The 24858-nt window shown below is 36.7% G+C and overlaps 1 protein-coding gene across 4 annotated transcripts in view; it reads left to right on the top strand.

Moving 5' to 3' along the window:
- LRBA (LPS responsive beige-like anchor protein) overlaps positions 1-24858 on the top strand; it is a 412366-nt gene that overhangs the window by 100021 nt on the left and 287487 nt on the right. For 3 of the 4 annotated variants that reach the window (XM_040582452.1, XM_040582445.1, XM_040582439.1), the window contains 3 exons: positions 7874-7952; positions 8208-8341; positions 10655-10716. In XM_040582452.1, the coding sequence (XP_040438386.1) occupies positions 7874-7952; positions 8208-8341; positions 10655-10716 (275 nt within the window). The remainder of the gene's footprint in view (positions 1-7873; positions 7953-8207; positions 8342-10654; positions 10717-24858) is intronic. The other variant, XM_040582440.1, reaches the window with a different exon arrangement.

Below are 24858 nucleotides of genomic sequence, written 5' to 3'. Positions count from 1 at the left end.
AAGGATATATGTGTTAGTGCTAAGTAGGACTGAAAATTATATACAAGTGTTTCCAATAGCTTTAGCCTGAGGTCATATTCAGTGTTGATGCTGAACTAATTGCTTTGGACAGTTTTTTCGGTGGGGACAAAACTGACTAGGTTGCTTATAAGCAAGTGGTCCTTTGAACCCTTAGTCTCTCTGGTTGTTCTGTATGAGATAAATGATGTTAAACCTTATATGCTATGTCAAAGGCATGCCTTTCTACTTAGCCATGTTTAAGTCACAAGGCTGTGCAGGATCTCGTAATTGTTTGTACCCATAAAGTCTTAACATCAAGGCTTACTGATTTGCATCTTAATCAAGGAAATCTCAATCTATGCCTGATTATTGGCATTTCTTCTCAATGTTTGACTTTCTTGGTTCCTGTTTTTATGAATTTATATCCAAACTGCAAAGGCCGAGGGGAAAAAATGTAATCCATTATCATGTCCTCTAGTACTCGTGTGTCTGGAAGATATTTGTTGCCATCTTCAACTGGCCATGGCATTTCTTGGGAAAATCAAAACTGTTTTCTTCCAGCCATGAGAAAGTAAAAAAAGAAGCTATTGAAATCTAGTATGTTCTTATTATTTGCGAAAGGGAGAATCCATTTTGTCACTGAAATTGCAGAAAGTAGCACTACACTAGTATAGGAGTAGCGTTTGGGCTAGGAAAATCAGCTCTCTCTTAAAATGCCACAGTTCTCTGGGGAAGATTGACTCTGAGCAGCTAATTTATTTTAAAAATAATAAAACCATACCTACATTGACATTGGTTAAAATAATTGCTAATTTGTTAACTTCTTACTGGTTTACCCAGGTTAGATGTGGGCTGAATTATTACACTTTCTGGAGTAGTATTCACTTGCTTTTAATAGAAGTAAAACAGATGAACATCAATTTTTAGATTTAGTCAATCTTTTAAGAACATATAGAAGAAAAAATAAGTGCTCATGTGCCTGTAGAATGTTTAAGAAATCCAGACAATAAACAATACTGATGTGGTTTGTAGCTGTGTGACTTCCAGCATGTCTGGGACTTTTGGCAAAAGTTGGATATGTAATCTGAACTGATATGCATAAAAAGAAACTATCAGGATTAAAAACAGTAGACATGTTTAGACTGGCAATCTAATTAATTTAAAGAAGAAATAAAGGGATAAATGAAATCGTGCCTTAAACACATTAAAAAGTGAGACTGTTTCTTTCCCCCCCCCCCCCAGTAAAATAATGGCATGGAAACAAAGATTTGCGGAGTTCGAGTGGTTTACACTTAAATGATTGCAGTTTCCATGAGTAACTTAAGTTTGAAATGAAGTTCTGTGTAAGGCCTTTAACGTTTTTTTATTTATTTGAGGATACAAGTAGAAATAAACAAGCTTCCTGTAAACCCAAGATAAATATATAATTTTCCCCTGAGTTCAAATCACGTTTTTTCACTGATTTTTGTTTTCATGCAGCATTGATCATCATGCAGGATCAATACATTGTTCTCATTTTTTTTCAGCTAACGTTCATTATAAGTCTTTTTACTTTTGTAATTAAGAAAAAAAAATATTAAATAATTTTTAAAAAAGAGCTGAGACTAGGGGTTTATGTAGTGAATATGAATTTTGGATTTTTTTTTACTTTTTATATGGAGGCTATTAAACAATACTGCCACATTTAAAGATGTTTCAGCTGTTTTTTCTGAAGTCAATGAATTTTTTTGTTTTTTGTGCATTTATTTGCTATGTTTTAAAAACTGATTAAGCAAACAGAACCTTAATATAATAACATATAATGCTTTACTGTGGAGACTTGGGTCTCCTCCAAAAAAGATGAAAGGCAGATACGGATATTGAAATGGGATTAAACAGCAAGTGATGGTGTTTTAGTTGTAGTGTGTACATCAGCATAATTTGGGAGTAGGTTTTATATAGTGTGTGAGCATCTTCTGCCTGTAGATGGGATATCAGAATTGCATTTTCACGGTAGGATCTTTGTAGAAATATTAGTCAGTCTGTGTGGTTCCAGATGCCTCCATTTCCATCTACATTTGCTCAGAATTCATCACCCTCCCTCCCAATATTTTTTTCCTGAAGTTTGCATCTTGCCTGTAACTCAAGGTCTAAATATCAGATATTTGACCCTTAAGATTGTCCTAAGCTCATATCAAGTAGATGTGATGTGTCCTGGCCTACCAAATACAAAGCGTTGACAAGGTGGAAGGATAAGAATCTAAGCTCACTCAGTTCCTCTGATATGTTGAAAGAGAGTAAAAACATGTTTTGGCTTTAGCTAGCCTGGCCTTTTTGGAGGAGAAGTTTCTTCACCTTTACTTATTCAAGCTGCAGAGTATTTCACAGCACAAAAAGCCTTTCCTGAATACAAATATGCCTGTTGTGGTTTAAACTTGCCTGTCAGTATGTTGCTGATGACGGATATTTGAGTGGTTGGTCTGCTGGAATTGCTACTCTAATTGTTGAAAGATCTTGGAAATTAATGGAGAAAATAAAATCCCTTCGTGGTCTATGTTGAGCTAATCATTTGTCTCTCTGTGAAGGGTGGTATTGAGCAAAAGAGCTTATTTACTAGTAATAATTGAGGAGGAGGAGTTTATTGAGTTGTTTCTTCCTTGGATTGGCTCATAGGCTGAATGTGAGATGCAGAAATTTTACACGTGCTGTGTCCAGGAAGGGCTATTGGAAAGCAGGACTAATGTTTGGATAGACAGCTCTTGGTGGAGTTGTCTGAGCTATTGTGAATATGCTAGTGGGATGCTTGTATTTTTGTTTGTCACTTGGTTTTCCTTTTAAATCTTTCAATTACAGTTTTAATGTTCCAAAGTGATGTGAACTTTTTTGAACTGTTTTGCAGTTTGCACTTTACTGTTTTCTCTGATGGTCTTCAGTTTCTTTATGTAGTTGAAGGATTTCACATGCGTTTTATTAGTGCTTCACTCTGAAGAATGCAGTTTTGGGGCTTTCACTATTCAGTTTGCAAATGATTGTTCATATACAATTTTTATAAAGAGAGTATGAAAAGTCTGTAGGAAGCAGGAGTGAATCATGTCTTGTCCTTACTGATGGTTACAAGTTCGACTTGTTTTCTGTTGCCTGCCTCCTCCCCCTCTTACTTGAAGTTCTTTGACTTTTCTTTTGTTTTGCCTCTGAGCCACACAGAGTTGCCAGCAGGATTTCTGCTTCTCCTGTGCAGAGACATGTGCTGTTCCCAAAGTGTGAAGTTGTAAACAAGGCCATGTCAAAGACTGAGGTGAAAAAGGAGGGGGATGCTTGGAAGAAACCTGGGAATAAGCAGTAATGGAAGATAAATAAAGGAGTTGTGACTCCTGAATTCTAGCTGCACAGAGAGGAAAATGCGGATTTTCTTCCACAGTTGGCTTGTTTTGCAAAGGAGAATGGTATTCATTGACTTTTATACATAGGTGAAAATAACCTTGAAGTCTCACAATAAAATAAGTTAGTTGCAGATAAGGTAACGGAAAAATGAATGTGAAGTGGGTGATCATCCGTGCAGAGGTAGTTCAAGAAATTCACTGGATTATAGTAACTATTTCAAAGAGAATTCCAACTTTACAGTAACAGTAGTTGAAAGCTAGTTACCAAAGCAGAGTGACATTTTTAAAAATCTCAAATGCTAATGATATGCAATGGAAATGGTTTAATACTGTTTCAGCATAAAACCTGTTTTTAAAGTAGCCTCTCTTTAGAGAAGTTTTCACCATTGTTTCGTGAAATCTGTTTTGGTTTAACCTACAGATGTGTTTATGTAACAGATCCCTTATATTAACTTGTAAAACCTTTCATTGTAGTCTTGTATTGTACACTTCCAGCCCCAGAAGTGTATTTTTCAATGAGCTCATTATTTTATTAGATATTTCTTCCATAAAGGGCATCGTTGTATTTATGTGTAGTAGGTCTGTGGTACAAAACTAAGAGGTATGGTTATTTAATTCGGCTCCCCCCCCTCCTTTTTTTTACTTCATCTCCATCCTCCCACAGTAAAGCATATCATGCACTGATCCTGTATTGCCAAGTATACTTTGTAAGTGTCTATGCAAAAGCATAAGGAACTTGCACAAAGAGTTTCTTAAACAATACTTTATTGCTAGAGACATTATTTGTTTAGACCCTTGGGGACCTTGAATAAACAATAAGGTTTCACTGTAAGGGTGCTAGACAGATGATCTATTTGCATTTTCTTTTATGTTCTTGCAAATGTCTGTAAAACTGTCAGTTTGAAGGAGCCAGTTTATCAGTGAAAGGATAAGGAAGAGATAAGTCAGTTTAGTTCCACATGTTTGAAGTAGCTACTGCACTTACTCACATGTGTGTTGTGGATGAAAATATGCTACTGAAGTATTTCAATTTTTTTTTACTAAAGGCAGAAAAATTAGTAGAATAAAAAGCCATTTCTAAGTTAAATGAAGTTAAAAAAGTACTTCCACAAAACAAAATATGAATGCAAAAATTACTGTGCCTAATCCTATCTAAAACCACCCTGAAAGTCTCTGCTGTGATAAATCTGAGATTCACCCCTTTTAGTGAAATATATTTGAGTTTGGAATGTGGATTTAGGTGATGATAAGCATGAAGAAATTCAGGCCATAAATATCCTTACATAATCTTCAAAAAGAATATCAGTTTATATAGACGCCTGCCTTATGCGGTTGTCAAATTCAAATTATCAGTGCTTTTTCTGTTATGTCTATATTTAAAAGTTCATTTTAACTTAAAACTTCATAGAATTTTACATTTATACCTAATCTGTTAAGCACAATTTGTTTTGATTTCTAGAAGAAAAAAAATCATGTCCTGTGTTGCTAAGTGATTTCCTTTACCTCCCACTCTAACCATTTTTACTGGTGCCATTGTGTGTAAAAACAGAAAACCAAACAAAAAACGCAATCCATCCCACAAAATAAAACAACAAAAAATTCCAGTTACCCCAGATTGAGTGTATGTCTCTTTATTGGCTTCGTGATGGCTGTTACACCCTTTCATTATCCTTAGATATTTCCTGTCAGTTATTTTCTAATTTTTCCTTCGGTTATTTTGCTCGTGGCTTAAATATTCCAGTGAATTATTTTCATCTTGTTTAATTTTAAAATTCCTGCTACTATGCTGCACTGTTAAAAGTCTTTTTACTGATACAGTGATCCTTCATTTTGCTATGCATTTAATATGGTGGGATTTTAGTTGTGTATACTTTGACTTTCTGACATACCCAATAATTAGTGGATTACTGGTCAAAGATTTTATATGTAGTAAAAAGCACGCAAGCATTTATATAACAAGACATTCTACATGTGCAATCTGCATGTTGAGAGGGTTTTCTTATTTTGAAGGCTTTGGATGCCATTTCAGTTTTGTATTTTGTTGAAATACCCAGATCAGTGTGCCGATTTCCCCTTATGGGCCATGTATGGGCTTTAAGTCCACTACTAGGATTGTGGATTTAACAATATTTTCAAGTTAGAGGGGCTTGTTTAGTGAGAATAGGGATGTTGGGTTTCAGGGAGAAAGCTGGGTTATCATGAAAATGAAATAATTGCTTTAAAGATTTAATCCAACAGGCAGTGTATTTGTGAATACTGAAGTGTGAATGTATTTGTGTAAATTAAAAAAAAAAAAAAAAAAAAGAAGAAATTGAAGGACTGTAGCTATTAAGTATCCCACAAACAGCCTTTGAAACCACTGAATCATGTGGCTTGTTTCCTTCTGTGAGCTTTGTTTTTTCTGTACAGGAGGCTCTGTTTGAATTTTCAGCACATCATTTGACTGGTTTTCCTTTGGGAGTACCTAAAATACTTCTTGGTGGTTTGACTATGTAAAACTAGTTCTTAAAGAAATGGAATTGTATCCATGAAAGTTTTGAAAATATTTACAAAATCTAGCAGTGACAATTGAAATTCTCAGAAATATGTCTTTGATTTGCCTTCATTAGAATAATTATTTAGGAAACAATGCCCAGAAGACTTCGATTCCACCCTGCTTTCAGTTAACACTTTTTTCCCACTTTGTCCTTCACTTTGTATGGGTCATTCAAAATTTCTTTCTGACCCTGTCATCCTAAACAAAATTCAAAATAGGAGATTCATGTTGAATTTATGAAAAGTGTGAGCAAATCATATTCCCAAAGATATCTCCCACTTCTGGAGAAAGAAAAATAAGAGCAAAACTTTTCAGCATTGGTTTAATGTATTAGTTTCTGTGCTGCCTTTGAAGCAAGATTAGAGGAAAAACATCTTTCCCAGATTGGGGGGTGGGGGGGAACCAAACTATAAAACCCTCCAATATTTCTGTGGGGAAGCTCTGTGTGCCGGTGTTTTGGAGAGGAAGTTTGAAATTTGACAGGAGAAATAAATGTAGTATCCTAGAGATCTGTCTTTACCATCTCTTTACAAATCTGTTCCACTTTAGTCAAGCAAAAAGACTTGGGAAAAGTTGTATTTGACACAATTTGGTAGATGCTTTCAAGATCTTGTCAGGTTATTTCCAGACAGGTTGCATTTGACTGAGCTCACTCCAGTACAGGCGGTACGATCAGGATTTTTTCTGTAGTTATAGTTCTGAGTAAGAGTCTCATCTCTGCTAAGGTAAATGTGAGAACTGAAGTAATTAAACTCTTTTCTTTCATGCTTTTTACCTTTTTTTTTTTTTTTACCTTCCCCTCCTTTCCAACAGCATAAGAATCTAAAACTGGCGAGGTGAGAGGAAAGAGAATAGGACAGGGTCTAAGGTTGGAAAGAGATAGGATTGCAGATGGACTAGAGGCAGTCATGCTCCTGGGAAATGCACAGAAATCTGTCTGCTGAGATTCATTCCTCTCTATAGTTTGGAATGCAATGCAAGATTTGTGAGTCACCATTCCTATCCTGGCAGCAAATATCTGTGAAATCTCTGGCTGTCTTGCATACCCCCTCTTCATCATTGCTAATACCAATCCATACTGTAGTATGGAGGTTGTATTTCTCTCTATATACTGAACAGCAGAATTTAGTATTTACAGATTCCTATTCTGCTGATGAGAGCCATGTAGTGTCAATTTGACATAACACAATTGCATTTTTTTTGTAAGTGTAGGATACATAAATGACCCAGTCTTCCCTATCGACCTTTGAATAATTGATGTGGCAAAGTTAATAACTCATAAATGAGGTTATACTACTGCTATCATGCTAATGATGCTGGCAATGCAATGGAGAATTTTATCATAGCTGTCTTTGTCAGAGTCCCAGTGTTGCAAAAATTTAAAATAGGCTGTTGCCAATACCCACTCGTTCTGTATTCTGCTTCATTTTGACACAAGCATGTTTTAGACAAAAAAGTCGGGGTCTTCTGTGTAAGTTCCTTGAAATTGGATGATGCTTTAAAATGTTACCATTTAGCTTTATATTATTATATTTTAGTTATTAGTGTATATTAGTACATTACAGTAGTATTAAGGGTGTAAGACATCATTTATATTCATTGCTTAAGATCGTAAGTGTTCTTGTATTTCTTCAGAGGGAATCATGGCTTGTAAGGCCAGAAGGGATCACTGCAGTCTACTCTGACTTCCTTCACAAAGCAAACTGCAAAGCTTCTTTGAATTAATTTGTTTGTGCTAGAGCAAATTTTTAAAAGCTAGCCATGACATAGCTGGTAAATGCAAATGTAAGTAAATAGGAGTCTTATAGCAAAAAAAGTTTGAGGTACAAAGAGGTGAAAGGGTTTACGTAGTCCTCACAGACACTTGAAAACCATGGTTTCTCAGAGGTTGAGCTTACAGCTTTAGTTTTTGGTCCAGTTGTCTAGCCTCAGGCATGTTTTCTTATGTTATTTGCTTATTTATTACTTTCTCTTGTAGGAAGGGGCTCTTCTAATTCAAAGCTGCCATCTGTTCCTACCGTTTCTTCCGTGCCTGAAGATTCTGCTTCAAATATGAGGTAACTTTTTTGGCTGAACATCTGAATAGCTGTGAGCTTGCATTTTTGGTGTTACAGTTAATAATCAGATTCCACATCACTTAAGGGTGTTGTTTTGCTGATGTTCAGTACCTAATGAAGGTTAGGGGAAAATATGATTGGATTATTGATTCCTCCTTATCATATCATTTAAACATTACCAAAACCTATACTCCTTTCTACAGAATTTCAGCAACTTCCTTCTTTTTTTGTTAATCACATGTATCTCTCTACTAGCATTACAGACAGGCTTGAACATGCTTTGGAAAAAGCTGCCCCACTTCTGAGAGAGATTTTTGTGGATTTTGCTCCCTTTCTTTCTCGGACTCTTTTGGGCAGCCACGGGCAGGAATTGCTCATAGAAGGTACAAGTAAGTTTCCATTTAAAACTATTTTTTTGTGTGTGCTTTGTTTTACTTTGGGAGGCTAAAAATTTCTATTTCTTTTTTTTGCTGACTGCCTTAGAAGCTTTCTTCCTGCCTTCCACACAGAGCTGTCCACTGGATTTCACTGCCTGCTGTTCCTCTGTCTTTAGTCTTCTGAGGTCATTGTCATTGCCTCCTCATCTTTGCAGTCTCTGCTATCGCTTTGCCCTCAGCACATATCATAGTTTTCTATATCTCATCGTGTAGGACCAACTGCAGCTGTCTTTTCTGTAGTTTTCCAACTCTTCCAGGGAATTGCCCCATAGAAGCTGGTGTATGAGATCTGTTTAGTGAGCCTTAAAAAGAAAACTTGGTGTCAGAGTCAACACTTCACTTTCCACCCTATATACTTTACTTTGTACGGAAGTACAAAGACCTTGCATTTTTATTGTGATATATTGTGATAACAGAAGGCTTCTTGGGAACTCTGTCAGCAGAGCATGTTATGGGGTATCTCTTGCATGTGAATCTGCTTCTGTCTTCTTGTTTTCTAATTGGCAGGCAGGCATACGGATAAGAGATGCTTTGTCAGTGTTGAATAATTCTCTGGTGCTTCTGGGAAGGTGAAGATTCAAGTGCACAACACGATGATCATGACTCTTCTTGGTGTTGGCTTAAAATGATTGAGCTTTGAGTTTTCTTTCTACTGGTGGTTTCCATGTTTAAAAACAAAGCTTAATTCTGCAATGCAGACATTAATGGCTTCAATTTTTAAAAAATCATGTTATTGGAACACTGAATTTAGTAGTGAACAATAGTTTTTCAATTTTCTCATGATTTGGTTATATCATATGAATTGCTTTGTCCACTGATTTATTTGGTTTTTAATTTTTTTTAGAGTGAAAGTTGCAGGTTTTGTCCAGTTAAAGCAAGGAATTCAGTTAGGGCCTGAGCTTGTTGCAGCTTCCAGTAATGAGCACTGCCATGTTGGAAGCTCATGGTTGCTTAACTTGAGCTGATTGCTTGCACATGAGCTGTGTTTGCACTAATAGATAGTTGCTTCCTGTGGAATTAAAGTTCTTTTTTAAAAAATATTTTTGAAACTACTTGTTGTTTAGTGGATTAGGACAGGCATCCTGTATGTAGTGCTGAATATGATTAGCATTGCCACAAGAGTATCAAACACTGGTAAGTGTTTCACTGGAGACTGCTGATATCAAAACTGAGACTTCATTAAACTTCACTGAAATTAAAATTATTTAGTTTAGGAATTTAGCTTGCCTACCTTTTGGGATAGGAAGAAGTGTATGGACTTCTTCTCTAAGACTGGAAAAGATGGGCTTCTACTTTTGATTATATATGTGAGCATTGATGTATATGTGAGCTGATATACATTTTAATGGAAGCTGCCTTGTGAAAAATTTATTTCATTCATTTAATAGGAATAACAGGAAAGAGATTTTTTTCAAAGCTTTATTTGCCAGGGAAGTAAAGATTCTATTTAGTTATACTTTTTTTTCTTGCCTGAAGATAAAGATAATCTGGTTTGAAAGTATTTTGTCTAGAATATAGACTATATACACAGAGAGATGAGTGTTTCATAAATTGGATGACAAAAAAGAGCAGGAAAATTATTGGGAGTGTATGAACTGTCTAGATAAAAATAAACACACAAACGCAGGTTTTGGGCCTACATCACCACCCCTCCCCCCCCAAATGCGAATACAAATAATAATATTAGTCAAATTAGTTTATAAACAATTGAGAATATATAATAAGTTACTGCTTGCACTTCTGCTAAGGTTTAGTGTGGGGTTAAGGGTCAAAGTACTAATAAGAGTGTTTGGGATGTCTGCTGCCATGAAACAAAATGGAAACTTGATTGATAGCTGGGGGCTGAAAGGAGAACGTGCAATGGAGAAAGCAAAGGTCATAAAGCCATTTCCCTTCTCTGCATATATAATGACCCAGTGCTTCAAGAAATAGCAAAATGTAGATACAGTGGATTAATATAACGTATGTTAACCACACTTCTGATCATTTTGACACACAAATGTTTATGAAAGTGAATAATGGAGTTAATGTATTACTGTTAGGTGCATCTTTAGGTGCAAGGCATGGAATTTATGATCTCCCTCTCACATAGATACTTTTATTTTGTGCTGGTAAAGTACAGAATTGAACTGGAAGTGGTATGAGCATTTCAGCTTTCTTTTGATTGTCAAAATGCTTCTAATCTTTTGCATTTCAAAATAGTTTGTGTTAACAGCTGGTGCTGTATAAGCACACATTTATGTATACCATTTTTTCCTTTTGTAGGTCTTGTGTGCATGAAATCTAGCAGTTCAGTTGTGGAGCTGGTGATGCTTCTTTGCTCTCAGGTGAGGTTTAAGTAATGAAGTTGTCTGATCTTTGAGCACAATGGAAATTACAGTTAAAATTTTACTTTAAATTTAAGATTATGTGTAATAGGTAAAAAGATTATGTGCAGGGCCTTTTGATTAAAAAAAGTAATTCACAGTAACTGCATCTATTCAGTTGGAGAGAAGATACTAAGGGTTTTATGTTACCTTACTATTGAGCATTTACATAACCTTGATGGTGGTGTGCCTAAGTAATTCTATGCTGTCATTTTTGTAAGATAAAATGGGATTAATAAAATATTAAGGTTATAGAAACTGATTTCTGCATCTAGGCATGCTGAATCCTCTGGGAAAAATAGAATTTTTCCTTTTGTGTAGAGGTTATGCTATGAGTGCTAAAGAGTTTGGAACCCTGTCATTCTCAATTGATTTGACAAATACTAAGAATTCGAGAAAAAATTAGGAAAGCAACCATGGTTGTGAGCAGTTTGGGCATTCTACATTCCTAAAGGCAAACTGACTTTAGATATTGAAGAACCTGGGAATTGCCTGTTCCTGTGGTTAGAAAAGAGCCAGAGCCTGAGGATCTTTCTTAAAAATGTGTATGCTATATTAATTGGATTTTCTTTTCAGGTTTCTTGCTTTCTTTTTTGTAATTAAATGGAAGACTGTTTTTATTGAGCCTTTCTTCTGGTGCCTTAAAAATGATACCTTTCTGGTAGTAAATTCCCCTACTTAAAACTTTAAAATAGCCTTTTTTAATGGGAATGGTATTGGTCTAGAGGTCAAGGGTTCTGACCCATTTCAAAACCTTTGACCTTCATTTACAACCCTTATGGTTTGCTTGCCTGACGAATAAGGATAATGCAAAATTAATGTTTCTTCACATCGATTTATTCGTTTTAGTGCCTATATTGCCAAATTTATTTAGAGTGTGCTGATAGACATTTCATGAATACAAATGAAAGAATCATAGAAGGTGTGAAAAATCGATAGTCTGCATTGTCAATAAAGTGCAATAAGAACAATTACTTCTGGAGATTACACCTAATAGATTTTACAATGAACTAGTGAAGAGTAGTTGTTATGTTTTCTGGTGAGCTTATTATTAATGAATGTATCTAGAACTTTGTTCATCTAGTTTTCAATCTTCCTCAGGAAATATAATATATTTTTACCCTGAAAGGAATTTAATATTCCTTATGGAACTTTTGGAATTTAGAGATGGTTATTTTTACATACGGCAATACTGGAAGCAGGCATTGTTCATGACTCCTAGAATATGAATTTTTTGCTGATTTAAATTAGAAAAGAATCCTTGCTACAAATCCATACATCCATATACAAGTTTAACTGTTCATTCATTAATGTATTAGAGTAAAACTAATCTGAGTATTAAATATGTGCCTGACAGCTTGGTATTACCATTTTAAAAATTATTTTTCAGTATCCGTGCTGCTTGTATCAATAATTAGTGGTTGACCTTTCCTTCTTTTTTGGTAGGGTAATCTAATCTTTTTAAAAATCATGTTGTGCTCTGTACTGTACGTCACTTGTTTGGTTTGGGAAGGGGAGAGGATAAGGAATAAATGACGTGCTCTAATGCATCTATTTGTCATATGTGTCACAATGCCACTTAATGTTAATCTAATCAAATTGAGGATTTTGTGATTGCTTAGCAGTGCTAGTTGCAGAGTCTGAGGTTGTTCTTTGTATAGTAGTAGAAATAAACCAATAAAGTCACAAAGCCCTCAAAGTCTTTTTAAAGTTATATAGCAGCTGTAATTTTTGGCAGAATATGAAAAATGATGTGAGAAATGAATCTGAAATTAGCTCCAGATGTATACGGATTGTTCTGGGGTGATAATTACATTTTTCACTTTGAATTTTCCTAATTCAAAGAGGTCAGCATGGCAATCACAGAAGTGATTTATTTTGTTAAGAAGTAAACTGTCTTTTGCTACATGAAAGCTTGAGAGATATGAAATTGAATTTCGAGCTGACATTTTACAGATACTGGGAGGAGATGGGGGTGAGCTTGATTGATTTTTCTCTTTTTTTTCTCTCTTTTTTTTTTTTATTTTTTGCCCGAGATAGGGTGGGAAGTGAAGTGATATCCTTTTGCTAAAATTTTAATTAATTTTTAAGAGGAGATGGAGAGGATGAAGTGCCAAAGATCAAAAGATCAGGTCAAAAACTAGTTTTTAATCACATAAATAATGTGGCATAGTTGCAAAGTAAGTATCTGCAAATTTGATTTAAAACTTCACAAATTTGTCAGCCATCATTTTATGAAATTGAAAGATTGCTCTGATTAATATCTTTGGTGGGTTTTATGGTAACCTCTTTCTGAAAATTTGTTTTAAACATTGTATATGTGATGTGAGCACTTGGGTTGTTTTTCTGAAACATCTGTAATTTTTCTGATTTAAATTTGTGGCTGGAATATGTTTTTTCTTAGCACTGCAAAATGGAATAATATCTCAGAAGTAATTTTTTTCATAAAATTGTGAAAGTAAATCTCCCTGGCAAAGTGACATAAATTCAAAAGATACCATTCTTTGAAACTGTTTTTGACATCTGGTTAATTTCTACTCATGTTTAAACTTCATATATTTAGGCATATGGAAAAAGACCTTTGTTTTTGTGTTTTCCTTCAGTGTTTATGTGTTGATATATTGTTTTATGTTTAACACAAGGTAAAAAGAGAAACAGGTGGTTTGAGATACAGACAAAAGGCTTTTTCTGAGACAAAAACAGTTGTGTTTTTTTGATAGACATGCTACGTTTGGAGACGTGTCTCTCTGTATACTTACATTTATATAAATCTATCAAAACATAAAGAAATCCTTCATTTAATATTACTGCAAAGTGTTCCTGCTGATTTGACATTAATATCATTTTTTAAAGAATCGACGTTGCATTCAAGGCCACTTTATAAAAGCGTTGTGTTGCTCATCCTAATTCAGTCTGACACACATTCCAATAACACTACCTCCGTTCTAGGGCTTAAAACTAAATTTATGGCTGAGCATTGTGAAGTGCATCATTTAAAAATGGTTTCAACCCAAAACATCTAATAAATAAATAATGTGTATGGCTACTCAGTAGCAGACTTTCCAGACTAGAAATCATTCCATCGGATACTCAACAGTCCACTATCGGAGAGGGCTGTCAGATAAATCTTATAGTAGCTGCATTCATGTCCTGTAAATCACATGTTATTGTCTGAGCCTTCTGCCAGGTCATCTATTCTTTTCCCATTTATCAGAAATGCATACAGTACAGTGAACCTAGAAGCACCATCTAGTCTGGCCTGGCATCCTTTCGGGGTAATTAAACCAGCCAAAAGAGAGAAGTCCTGTGTCTGTTACCCTTTTTAAATGAGTGACGTCAGGATGTTAAAGGTGCTGTTGTGAGGCAAGGCTTCTGCCTGGAGAAACAGTGATATCACCCTTGAATAAAGCATTTTCATCTAAAAGGAATTCCTATGCCTAAAACGCAAAGGGGCATGTATGAATTGAGGGCATGTTTATCCACAAAGCAAATAGGCTACCGTGCTTCCTTTCATTTGTCAGATGTTTTTGTGAAATATGTGACTAAATAGGAAAAACTGTTATCTTCCCTACTATCTCATGAAGGTACTAAAAACATTTATCAGTTGCTCACATACATGAAGCATTTTTGTATTATTATATTATTATTAGCTCCAAGGTGAAAAGGTACAAAGTTAGGTGAAATAGGTTCCATAGGTTGCCTTGATGCTTTGACCTTACAGAATTTGAAGCAGTTGAAAAATGCTTCTTTCTGTAGTAAATCAACTGAATTGTCAGTGGAATATGTGTAAGAGAACTAATTAGGGGGTTCTTGTCAGATCCATCTTTGACTTAAGAGATTTTTTTGTCTATTGAATCTAAATTTTTTAGACCGTATAATAAACTTACACTAACTGACTCAAATACTGTTCAGCTCTTGCATAATTTTCTAAAATTGGTGGAGTGCCACCCAACCTTTTAAAAAGTTTGCAATTAAAAATTAATAAACTTTTATGACACCTCCACCACCACCACTGCCTGCACATATACCTTGCTTGCTGGTTCAAGGTATAAAAGCTACTTGGTTTCTCCTTCCTCTGCCCCTTGTTGTTTCAAAGGGATTAAGGGCATGTTCTTGATAGCTGATGGCATATATAAAATGAAGACCAATGTTTTAATACATGTAAACTCTAGGTATTTTATCTTCTTGAAATATTGATATGATATATTGCAATATAACTATATAGCTGTAGCTGTTAAATTTATATTAGACCTTGATAAAGTGTGTCTTTTATGGGGCGATGGAAGAAGGAAGCATAAACTCCAGATTATTTTTTTTTGTGTGTGTGCAGTGATAGCATCAGCTCATATGGCCCAGTGAAGTATGATTACAGTTGGATATGTCATGCACTGTGCTGACTGGTTTTGGAGTTATTTTTTGGAGAGAAAAGCGTGATCCAATGAGGTGCATGTGCACCTTAAAAATACAGTAAGGGCTGATTAGCAGTATTAAAGCAGAAAAAATTACACTGTGAAAGTTGGCTTTACTCTGCGTAGGCAAGCTGTCTTTTTTTTTTTCCTTGTCTAACTCTACTCGCCAAACCAATTGTCACTGGTTAAATGGTGAAACGTTTGCAAAAGGTTTTTCTTTAGCATGATCATCTTTGTTTCATGTGCTACTAAATCACTTCGCTAACGGGTTCTGTGGCTCAGTAAGAAGTCAGTATTCATCTTTTGCATGGTCAGTATCTTAGATGCATCATATCTCTTGCTCTGGTAAGAGCATCATTATTAAAATAATATCAACATGCAGTCATGCACCCATACAAACAATATGATAACATATTTCCCCTAAGTAAGAGCAATAGGATGGTAGTTAAGTTTTCCAGCAGATTTTTGCACACATGCACCCCTCCTCCACCCCAATATTTAGTTTGCAAAATGCAATAGGATTTCCAGGTTTTTCTGTGTATCCTGTACTCAGAAAAAATGCTTTGTATCAATGATCTGAATTCCTTACCTCAGGAATGGGTTTATGCGGTGTGTTCTAAAATGTTGGTAAGCCTTTGAATTACTTGGAGATTTTAGTTGGTGTAGAAGTTGACTGGTTTTCAGTGTTTGTTATCTGCAGAGAGAACACATTATACTGATGCTTTGTGATCTGCACTGATTCCTAATTTACCTTTAAGTGCAATTTGATGTGATGGATAACTATAGTGTTCACTACGAAGTTTTAATTGAATTGGGTATAGGTTATCTAAATGTCACTATGATACCATGGCAGCTGAACTCAACAGAGGCACCAAAACTCTAACCATATCCTGGTTTAGACACAAAGAGAATAAAAGCTGTTTGAATGCTTTTTGTGTGCCCCAAGTGTTAGGTGATGATGTTTTAATCAAGATAATATTTTTCCTTCTAATCACTTTGCCTTTTAATAGCTGAAAGTAAGGTTAAGAAGGATTTATTAATTCTTTAGGTCCATGATCTAAAAAATGTATGTTTTGGTACAGAGGGTAAATTTTCTAGGGATTTTGTGAGCTGCCAAATGACTTTATATCAATTTTAATGCATGTTCTAATTTCCTTTTAAAAGCCATTTAGAAGATAGCAGGAGTTGGAAGTTTTTCTTTCCATATAGTGTGAACTTCTGCCAATAGGATCTTTGTTTTTACCGAGATGAATGTAGCTGTATTTGAGTAAAAAAAAAACACTTCAGTAGTAGATTGCTTTTATGATAAAATTATTAGAAATGTAACTTTATTAGACAAATGAAAATTATTTAGACCTTCACAAATAAAAATAGAAAAGAGACCTTCCCAAAATCTAAGTTGTTCATTTCAGGGGAATATGTTGTGTGAATCGTGTCCATAGATGTTTGCCTTGTACTGCTAACTTGAATTGTAGTGGTATGAAGTATACAAAATGAAAGATTCTTATCTTATTTTTCTTGAAGATGCCATTGGATGGAAGGTAGTTGGGAAATGTCTGTTGAGCTTTTTATGTACAGTGTTACTTCAGGATATTTTCAATGAAGCAATTCTATATTATAAACTATTTTTCTTGAAAAAATCTTGTTATTTTCCCCTTTCAATGTGTATTTTCATCTACAATGACCTAGTTTTGCAGGGTGGAACCCTGTGGTCAGAGCTAGAGAGAGGGGAAGGTAGATCCCATAGTAGCCAGGAGCCATGCTATCAAAGTGCTCTCTTGGGATAGAAGAGACTGAAATTTCAATTGATGTTTCAGGTAATAGTTATTATCACTAGAGCAGAATAATCTGTCAGAGGAAAACTTTCAGCATATCCTCTCAAAGTAGCTAGTAGTCTAGAAGCTTAAGGGCATTTACAGGTCCAGTTTTGAATGAAAAAAAGCATGCTCGATCTGTAAAAACAATGTTGTCATTCATCTGTGTTGTCCTCTATTGCAGGATTCCTTCTTTAGCTGTGATATATGAAGGCATCAGTTATTTTCTGTAAGGTCTTGGGGATAAAGTTTAGGGCTTCTGCGTTCTCCTGCATTGGAAGGCACTTGGTATCGAGACAGCTGTTTGGCTAGGGGTCAGTAGGATTAACTCTGGAGAAATTGAATTAAAAGCCTTGAGATGTGGGAGGGCGCTGCGTGTGGAATCCAGACTCCTTAAATACTTTGGTGCTTGGATTTTAGATACCATCTTGTCAGTAAGTTTCCTTCTGACAAAACAGAAGGTTATATTATCAAACCTGTTGTCTAGATAACTTGGATTATCCATTACACTTGATATATCTGGGTTTTTTTTAAGCATAGTGTAACTTCTTAATTTCTCAAGTGGGAGTTTTTCCTCCACCTCTGAGGATCTAACTTTGGGTGCTGAAAGTGTATATTGACAACTTTTATGTTTGGTATATGTCACTGAACATAGTACTTGGAGTAATCACAAATAGATTACTTGTACTACAGGTATTTTGCTGCTTGCTTCATTGAACTGTTATACATTCTAAGTGTTTGAAACTGGAGATCAGTTTGGTAGATAACGGTCTGAAGTGCAATTCTGGTAAGATTTGAAATAAATGGAAATGGCTGGGAAAACCTTTCCTTTAAACTGGATTATGTTGAAATTATGTGTTAAATTAGCTGTGTATAGGGTTTTTTTTCTTTGACTTAAGCAGTATGTAGATTCTTTCTCTCCAGAACTAGATTATTGTAATATATTCTGTGTGAATCTCCAGGATAACATAAAATTTGTCTGTTGGAACTTCACTCCTACTTTGATTTCCTGTTGCTTTGTAAATTGTTTGAAAGTTTAATTGCCTGTAATTGCCTGCAATATTTAACTTGTTGAATTCCATGGAATTGCTTGGAGACCACTTTAACATATTTCTTTCAGACTCCTATTATTCTTCGTAGTAATCACTAAGGTTTGATCCTGCTTTAGCTTGGTATGCTTAAGATATGCTTGAACGCTGTCTTTTCTCTTAGGTCTTGTTGGCTTCAGCAATAGTGTGCTTTGTTTACTATTAGTAGAGCCTAGAGATACAGAATTTAAAACATCTGTGTCCATCATGGGCTGAATTTTAAAAAAGTAAATTCTGATAGAATATTGTTTTTTGCATGAGTCTATGAAGTAGATGTATATTGACAATTTGCTTAGTCGTAGAAATCAATGGAGTTTATAACTTAAACTTTGCTTTTGTCTTAAGTGTGGAAGTGGCTTGGAATGTATTGGAAATGATTTGCCAATACTGCATGAATAATAAGCGACCTTTTCTTGACTTAACGATGCAATAAGCATTTCATAGTTATATCCTGACAGGTAGTGGTCACAGTAGTTAAAATGTGTGAGCTAGTACTTTGCCTTCATCGTCTTATATCTTTTAATAATTCTTGGTCTAGGAGAATATTTTAAAGGTTTACTCACTCCCCAGTTTGGAAATAAAATGTATCATGTGGGATTTTAAGATGAGCAAAACCTATGTTGTGTTACATTTAGTATGAGGAAAACCAGAAGAGTGTCTGGTATGGTGTACTTTTATGAAATGGGGTTGATGTTTCTGCATATTAAATATAAATAATAGTTAAAGCAATAGATATGGCTTCCTAACTAAAACTTGTTTTATCTAGGCCTGCTTTTGACCCACTGGAATATACCCTCAGCAATTTGCAGCCAGTGTATTTTTGACACGTTCAACAAAGGCAGGCTAGAACAGCTGCAGCTGAAAACTGCAGTAGTGTGAAAAAAACAGTGGTTTTTGTTTTATACTACACAACTGTTTTCTGGAAAGTAATTGTGAACTTTGTTTTCAACAAAAATAAAAAAATACATTTATATGTAAATAAATTGGAATGGGTGTTATATATTAGACTAAGAAGGTGCGTAGACAGGGACAAGTGGATAGGTATAGTAAAGCCATGATGTTTCAGTGTGACCTGGTGTGCAGCATTGTTTCTTGGGACAATAGGAGAAGTCAGTATGACTTGTAGACTTTGGACAGAGGAATGGATAAAAGATAGGGTTAAAACCCACAAAACTTATTAAAAACAGTTTGCCACAATGGAGTGCAGAGATATGAACTTCCCTAAGGTCAACTTACTAAAACATAGTTGTTGCCTACAGTAAAGACCTGGGGGGAGAAAGAGGTTTCCCGCACCCCCGCACCCCCCACGCCCCTCATTTTCTTTAAAGTACAATTTTCAGTGATAGTTCTATAGGCATTTCAGATATTATAGGCTCTTGCTAAGAAAATCTTTCTTTTGAAATGAAAATTACTTTGATTTGGTCAGGAATCCAGTGATTCCTGATACTGGTTTGAACTTAATGGAAAAGATGTCCACCATAGCTAACAATATTAGCCTTTATAACAGTGTTGCTAAGAATTTGTATAATTAATGTATACGTTTTTATGTTTAGGGAGGAGAGTGCATTGTCTAATGTAAATTTGAATTTTTGGGGTGTGATAGTGGAGCAGGACGGCTTCATTTCCATGCATGTATGCTGCTGCAGATGTTCAGTACTAAAGGAACATAATTTAGCTACAGAAGCAAGACTTTTCTGAAGAAAAAAGGCATCCTGTTGCTTCACCAGCACACTAGGACTTAAAAAAACACCACCATTTAAGGTGAGTTTTGTGCAGTGAGAGCACACCCTGTGGCTTGGCAGTCTAGTCAGAAGGATGATACCATGCTGACTTTATAACTAGATCTTTGAACAATATTCTCATGGGTGGTAAATGCAAAACAAAGTAATATCAACTGGCACTTAATTCTGTGAGCTCCCCGCTGATGGGGCTCTGCACTGAAATGGAACTCTTCCTGACAGGAAGTCAGCCGCAAAGTGTGGAGACCTCTGAAAATAAAGTGTGCTTTAATTTGAAACCCTGCTGTTTTACAGCTAGTCGGTTTAATTTGAGAGTATGGAAAGAGGCTTAGTGGAGGGGAGGGGTATGAGATTATGGAAAGTTCAGTGAGCAGCTTTGCTTGTTGCCGCCTTTATACTAATTATAAATATGTGAACATTTTGTTTGTGTTAATGAACACAAGTTAAGGGGCTGGATGGGATCCACTAAGGGTACTGAGGCAGCTGGGAAACTGTTCACCAAGCCACTTGCCATCATTTATCTACAGTCCTGGCTAACCAGAGAGATCCCAGTTGACTGGAAGTTAGAAAAAGTGGTGTCCATTTACAGGAAGAGCAGGAAGAAGTATCTGGAGAACTACAGGCCTGTCAGCCTGACCTTGGTGCTGGGGAGGGTTACGGAGCAGGTCGTCCTGAGCGCCATCATGCAGCATGTGCAGGGCAACCTGGGGATCAGGCCCAGCCAGCAGGAGTGTATGAAAGCCAGGTCCTGACTGACACCAACTTAGTCTCCTACAGCAAGACAACTCACCTAGTGGATGAGGGAAAGGCTGTGGGTGCTGTCTACCTGGACTTCAGTAAAGCCTTTGACACCGTGTCCCACAGCATCTCCTGGGGAAACCGGCTGCTCGCGGCCTGTAGGTGTGCGCTCCGGGCTGGGTAAAAGGCTGGCTGGCTGGCCGAGCCCAAAGGGGGGTGGGGAATGGAGCCACATCCAGCTGGCGGCCGGGCACACGTGGTGTTCCCCAGGGCTCAGCGCTGGGGCCGGTCCCGGTTCGTGTCTCTGTCTGTGATCTGGGCGAGGGGATCGAGTGCCCCCTCAGCGAGTCTGCAGCCAACACCCGGCTGGGCAGGGGTGCTGATCTGCTGGAGGGCAGGAGGCTCTGCAGAGGGGTCTGGGCAGGCTGGATCCGTGGGCCCAGGCCACTTGTATGAGGTTCCACAGGGCCGAGTGCCGGGTCCTGCCCTGGGGTCACACCGGCCCCACGCAGCGCTCCAGGCTGGGGCAGAGCGGCTGGGAAGTGCCTGGGGGGAAAGGGCCTGGGGGTGCCGGTGGGCAGCCGGCTGGGCAGGAGCCAGCACCGTGCCCAGGTGGCCAGGAGGGCCAGCAGCATCCCGGCTTGTGTCAGCAACAGCGTGGCCAGCGGGACCAGGGCAGTGACCGTCCCCCTGCACTGGGCACTGGTGAGGCCGCCCCTGGAATCCTGTGTTCAGGTTGGGGCCCCTCGCTGCAGGAGGGACACTGAGGGGCTGGAGCGTGTCCAGAGACGGGCAGCGGGGCTGGGGAAGGGGCTGGGGAACAAGTGTTGTGAGGGGCGGCTGAGGGAGCCGGGGTGTTCAGCCTGGAGACAAGGAGGCTGGGGGGGCTTATCGCTCTCTGCCACTGCCTGACAGGAGGCTGTAGGCGGGTGGGGGTCGGTCTCTTCTCCCAAGTAACAAGCAACAGGGCAAAAGGAAATGGCCTCAACCTATGCCAGGAAAGGTTTAGATTGGGTATTGGGAAAAATTTCTTGCTGAAAAAGTTGTCAAGCATTGGAACAGGCTGCCCAGGGAGGTGGTTGAGTCACCATTCCTGGTCATATTTAAAAACCATGTAGTGAGGTTCTTAGTGACATGATTTAGTGGTGGACTTGGCAGTGCTGGGTTAACGGTTGGACTTGATGATCTTAAAGTTCTTTTCCAACCTAAACAATTGTATGATTCTAATAAAGCAAATAGAATATCTCTGTTTGCAAGCAAAACTGCTTAAGAAACTGGTGATTTGGGGAGCATAGTTTTTTACTCAAAATTCTGGCAGGAAAAGCTTTGCATAGTGATGTTGCCTAGTCCCAGTTTATTATTTAACCTTTAATTTTATGTATCTGTGCCTTTTTATGTATGTCTACAATTGGGAAAACCTCTGTCTCATCAAAGCTGTTGATGATAGAGAAATCTTTCTATATTTTACAGTAAGTTGTTGAAGTGAAAAAACTTGAAATTCAGATTATGCAGCAATGATAATGAGGTAAATGTCTTTTAGGCATTAGATCCCAATTCTGAGTCAAATTTGATTCAGAAGAATCATCTGGATTTTCCAGTACCCTCTGAATTTTAAAGAATGTATTTAGCTATATTTGTACTTAAACCAGAAATGCTATATTTTTCTTTTTTGAGAATTTGCTTGGTGAGTGCAGGGGAGGATTTTTAATGAAAGGAGCAGGAAATTATTATTTATTTTGCTTATTGTAGCAGCGTAGAGACAGATGTCAATAGAGCCCTGTGATGATGGGTGTCATTTAACAGTGTAATAATGGATACCCAGAATATTTTAGTCTAAATGAAGGCAAGAGATGCAAGATGACGAAGGGAATGTACTGTGCAAGTGGAGTGCAATGGCAGACATGCGTATTAGTTTTTCTGCTTTTTTTATTCTTTTTTAAATTTTATTTGATTTAGCTTTCTGTTCTCTAAATATTTTCATAAATATCTATATTATATTAGGATTACCCAAGGGAAGCATAAGGTAGAGAGTTGGACTTGTTGTGTCTTGAGTGAAGAGGTGGGATTGGTTTACAGACTTCGTTTTTTTTCTGTCAAAGGCACAGTGATAGCAGGAATCTTGTTCATTGTTTGCATTCACTCATTTTGAGAGTTTAACCTGAAACTAGGCTACATTTGGGGAAAAGGGTAACATAAAAGGGCTTTTAGTGCTGAAATAGTATTCACTGTGTATATTGAGTTCTTAATTAGTTAAATTTGTTTAGTTAAAGCTTTTCAGACAGGAAGGTTGCTGCTTTTTGGTGTTGTTGATGGTCAATGTTGCTATCAGTGGCATCAGTCCATCACTACTAGTGCAACTGTGCACGAGTGAGTATGCTGTGATATTCTTGTCCTTATAATTAGTAGTCTACCTTGCAGTGCTTTTACAAAAACTGAAATTAGAATCACAGCTAAACAAAAGAGCACTGAAATCAAGAGGCAGTTGTCTTTACACTCCTGCTATTCCTTGATTTGTTTTTCTTTCTCCACAAAAATTATGCTGGTACTAAACTTGACTATTTGGATCTCTTCTCTTTGTTCATCTTATGTTGTCCCTTTTCCTCCCTTCTGTTTTTCTGACTAATCTCCTTTGATTTGTAGTTTCTTGCTTCCTGTTGCTACATATTTACAGAACTGCTTGGTACTTTTGATTTCTCAATTAATGTTTAAGATTCCTGTTCTTCCTGAAGCTACTGTCTTTCATCTCAGCATTGAAAATAGCTGATGGTTAAAGAACCTGAAGAGGTAACTGCGGTGGAAAAGGGTTGCTGCTAGATGAACTCAAACATGACCCCTAATTTCATTTCATGAGGAGTCATGGCAACAGCCCACTAGTGGAAGAAAGAGAGAGAGACTGCCAAGGCAAATTGCTTTCTCCATCAGAAACTGACCTGAAATCAGTGATCCAGTCATTCAGTTTTTCCCCATTCTACAGTTAGTTGCTGTACTGGGTCCATAGAGGAACTGGACTTTAGCATAGACTTACCTGTTTCATCTTAATGTGACATTGGTTCTAGGGGTAAAATGTTATTCATCAAGTCATGAGTTAGGTCACTATTAAAGGCATGTAATGTTTTTTCATATACATGTTCAAACCTTTTTGAAGCTAGATACAAAAATGAAGTTTATTACTGATAGCATTTTATGTGTGCAGACAGTGATATTTTCATAATTTTATATGAACTTCCTGACTGCAGTGATTTAAGTTTTATTTCTAAAATCCTGTTTTAAGAGTATTTGGTGTCACCACAAATCATGACAATTGCAACCTGTGTTGAGATTTTCTGGTTTTTTGTTAAAGATTGTGCTGTAATATTTTATGAGTCTTTTAGGATAGATTTGCATAGTTTGTAGAGAAGACAACAGTTATCAATTGGAGAGTAATCTCATAGCATAGAAGGCATTGTCTGGCAAGCTGACAGTTTTTAATTTGGTATTTTACTGTACAAAGTACTTAAGTATGTGAACTACTCCAGCTCTCTCTCTCATTAATTTTCAGAATCTACAAAAACTCACTGTGACTTGAACTCAAACTTTTAAGTATTTGAAATTAAACTCTCATTAGAAGGTAGTTTAGGCATTTGTCATTAACAACATAATATCAGTTTATAGGAAGCTCTGTTTACGTGGAATATCCCAAATGGTTAAACAGCAGGGGAGTCTTCTGCTTTTAGTTAAAAATACTGCTGTTTCTGTATGGCTTATTTACTACTACTTTAATTCTTAATGTAGTGTGCTGTGGAATTGAGCATGCAAAAGTCAGCTAAGAGTTCTGTTTTCTGTGTCTAAGGTTATTACTTGCTGTACAATAATAAAGGCACTATTTTATTGGGTTAGTTGTAATTAACTTCAGCACTAGGCATTGATATAAATCATTCCTAATCTGTTTTCTTTACATTTTGATTCTTTTAAACTGGTCTAACATAACTTCTTTCTGTCGTCCTTTTACATAAAGACTGGGGTTGTAATTGCTTTTTTGAATTAGGCTGTCGGAAGCTAATGTGCATGTTGATCTAAGAATTGATCAAGGAACACTAATGAATTTCATATAGCACTTCTAAAAGATTTGTAATAAATACTGTCTAATAAATACTCTATAGCAGTGACCTGTTATAACATTAGAATTCAATACAGCATTGTCATGCTGTGCAGCTGGAAAAATATTTCAGTATAAGACACTTTGATTCGGTTTCATAGTTAAAATAGTAAACAATTTTGTAGTTGTGAATAAAAAAATAGTGTTGCAGCTCTTCCCCAGGGTATATTTTATGAAAGC

Source organism: Falco naumanni, chromosome 1 (assembly GCF_017639655.2).
Source record: "Falco naumanni isolate bFalNau1 chromosome 1, bFalNau1.pat, whole genome shotgun sequence".
Lineage (NCBI taxonomy): Eukaryota > Metazoa > Chordata > Aves > Falconiformes > Falconidae > Falco > Falco naumanni.
This window is presented reverse-complemented; position numbering and strand designations above follow the sequence as displayed.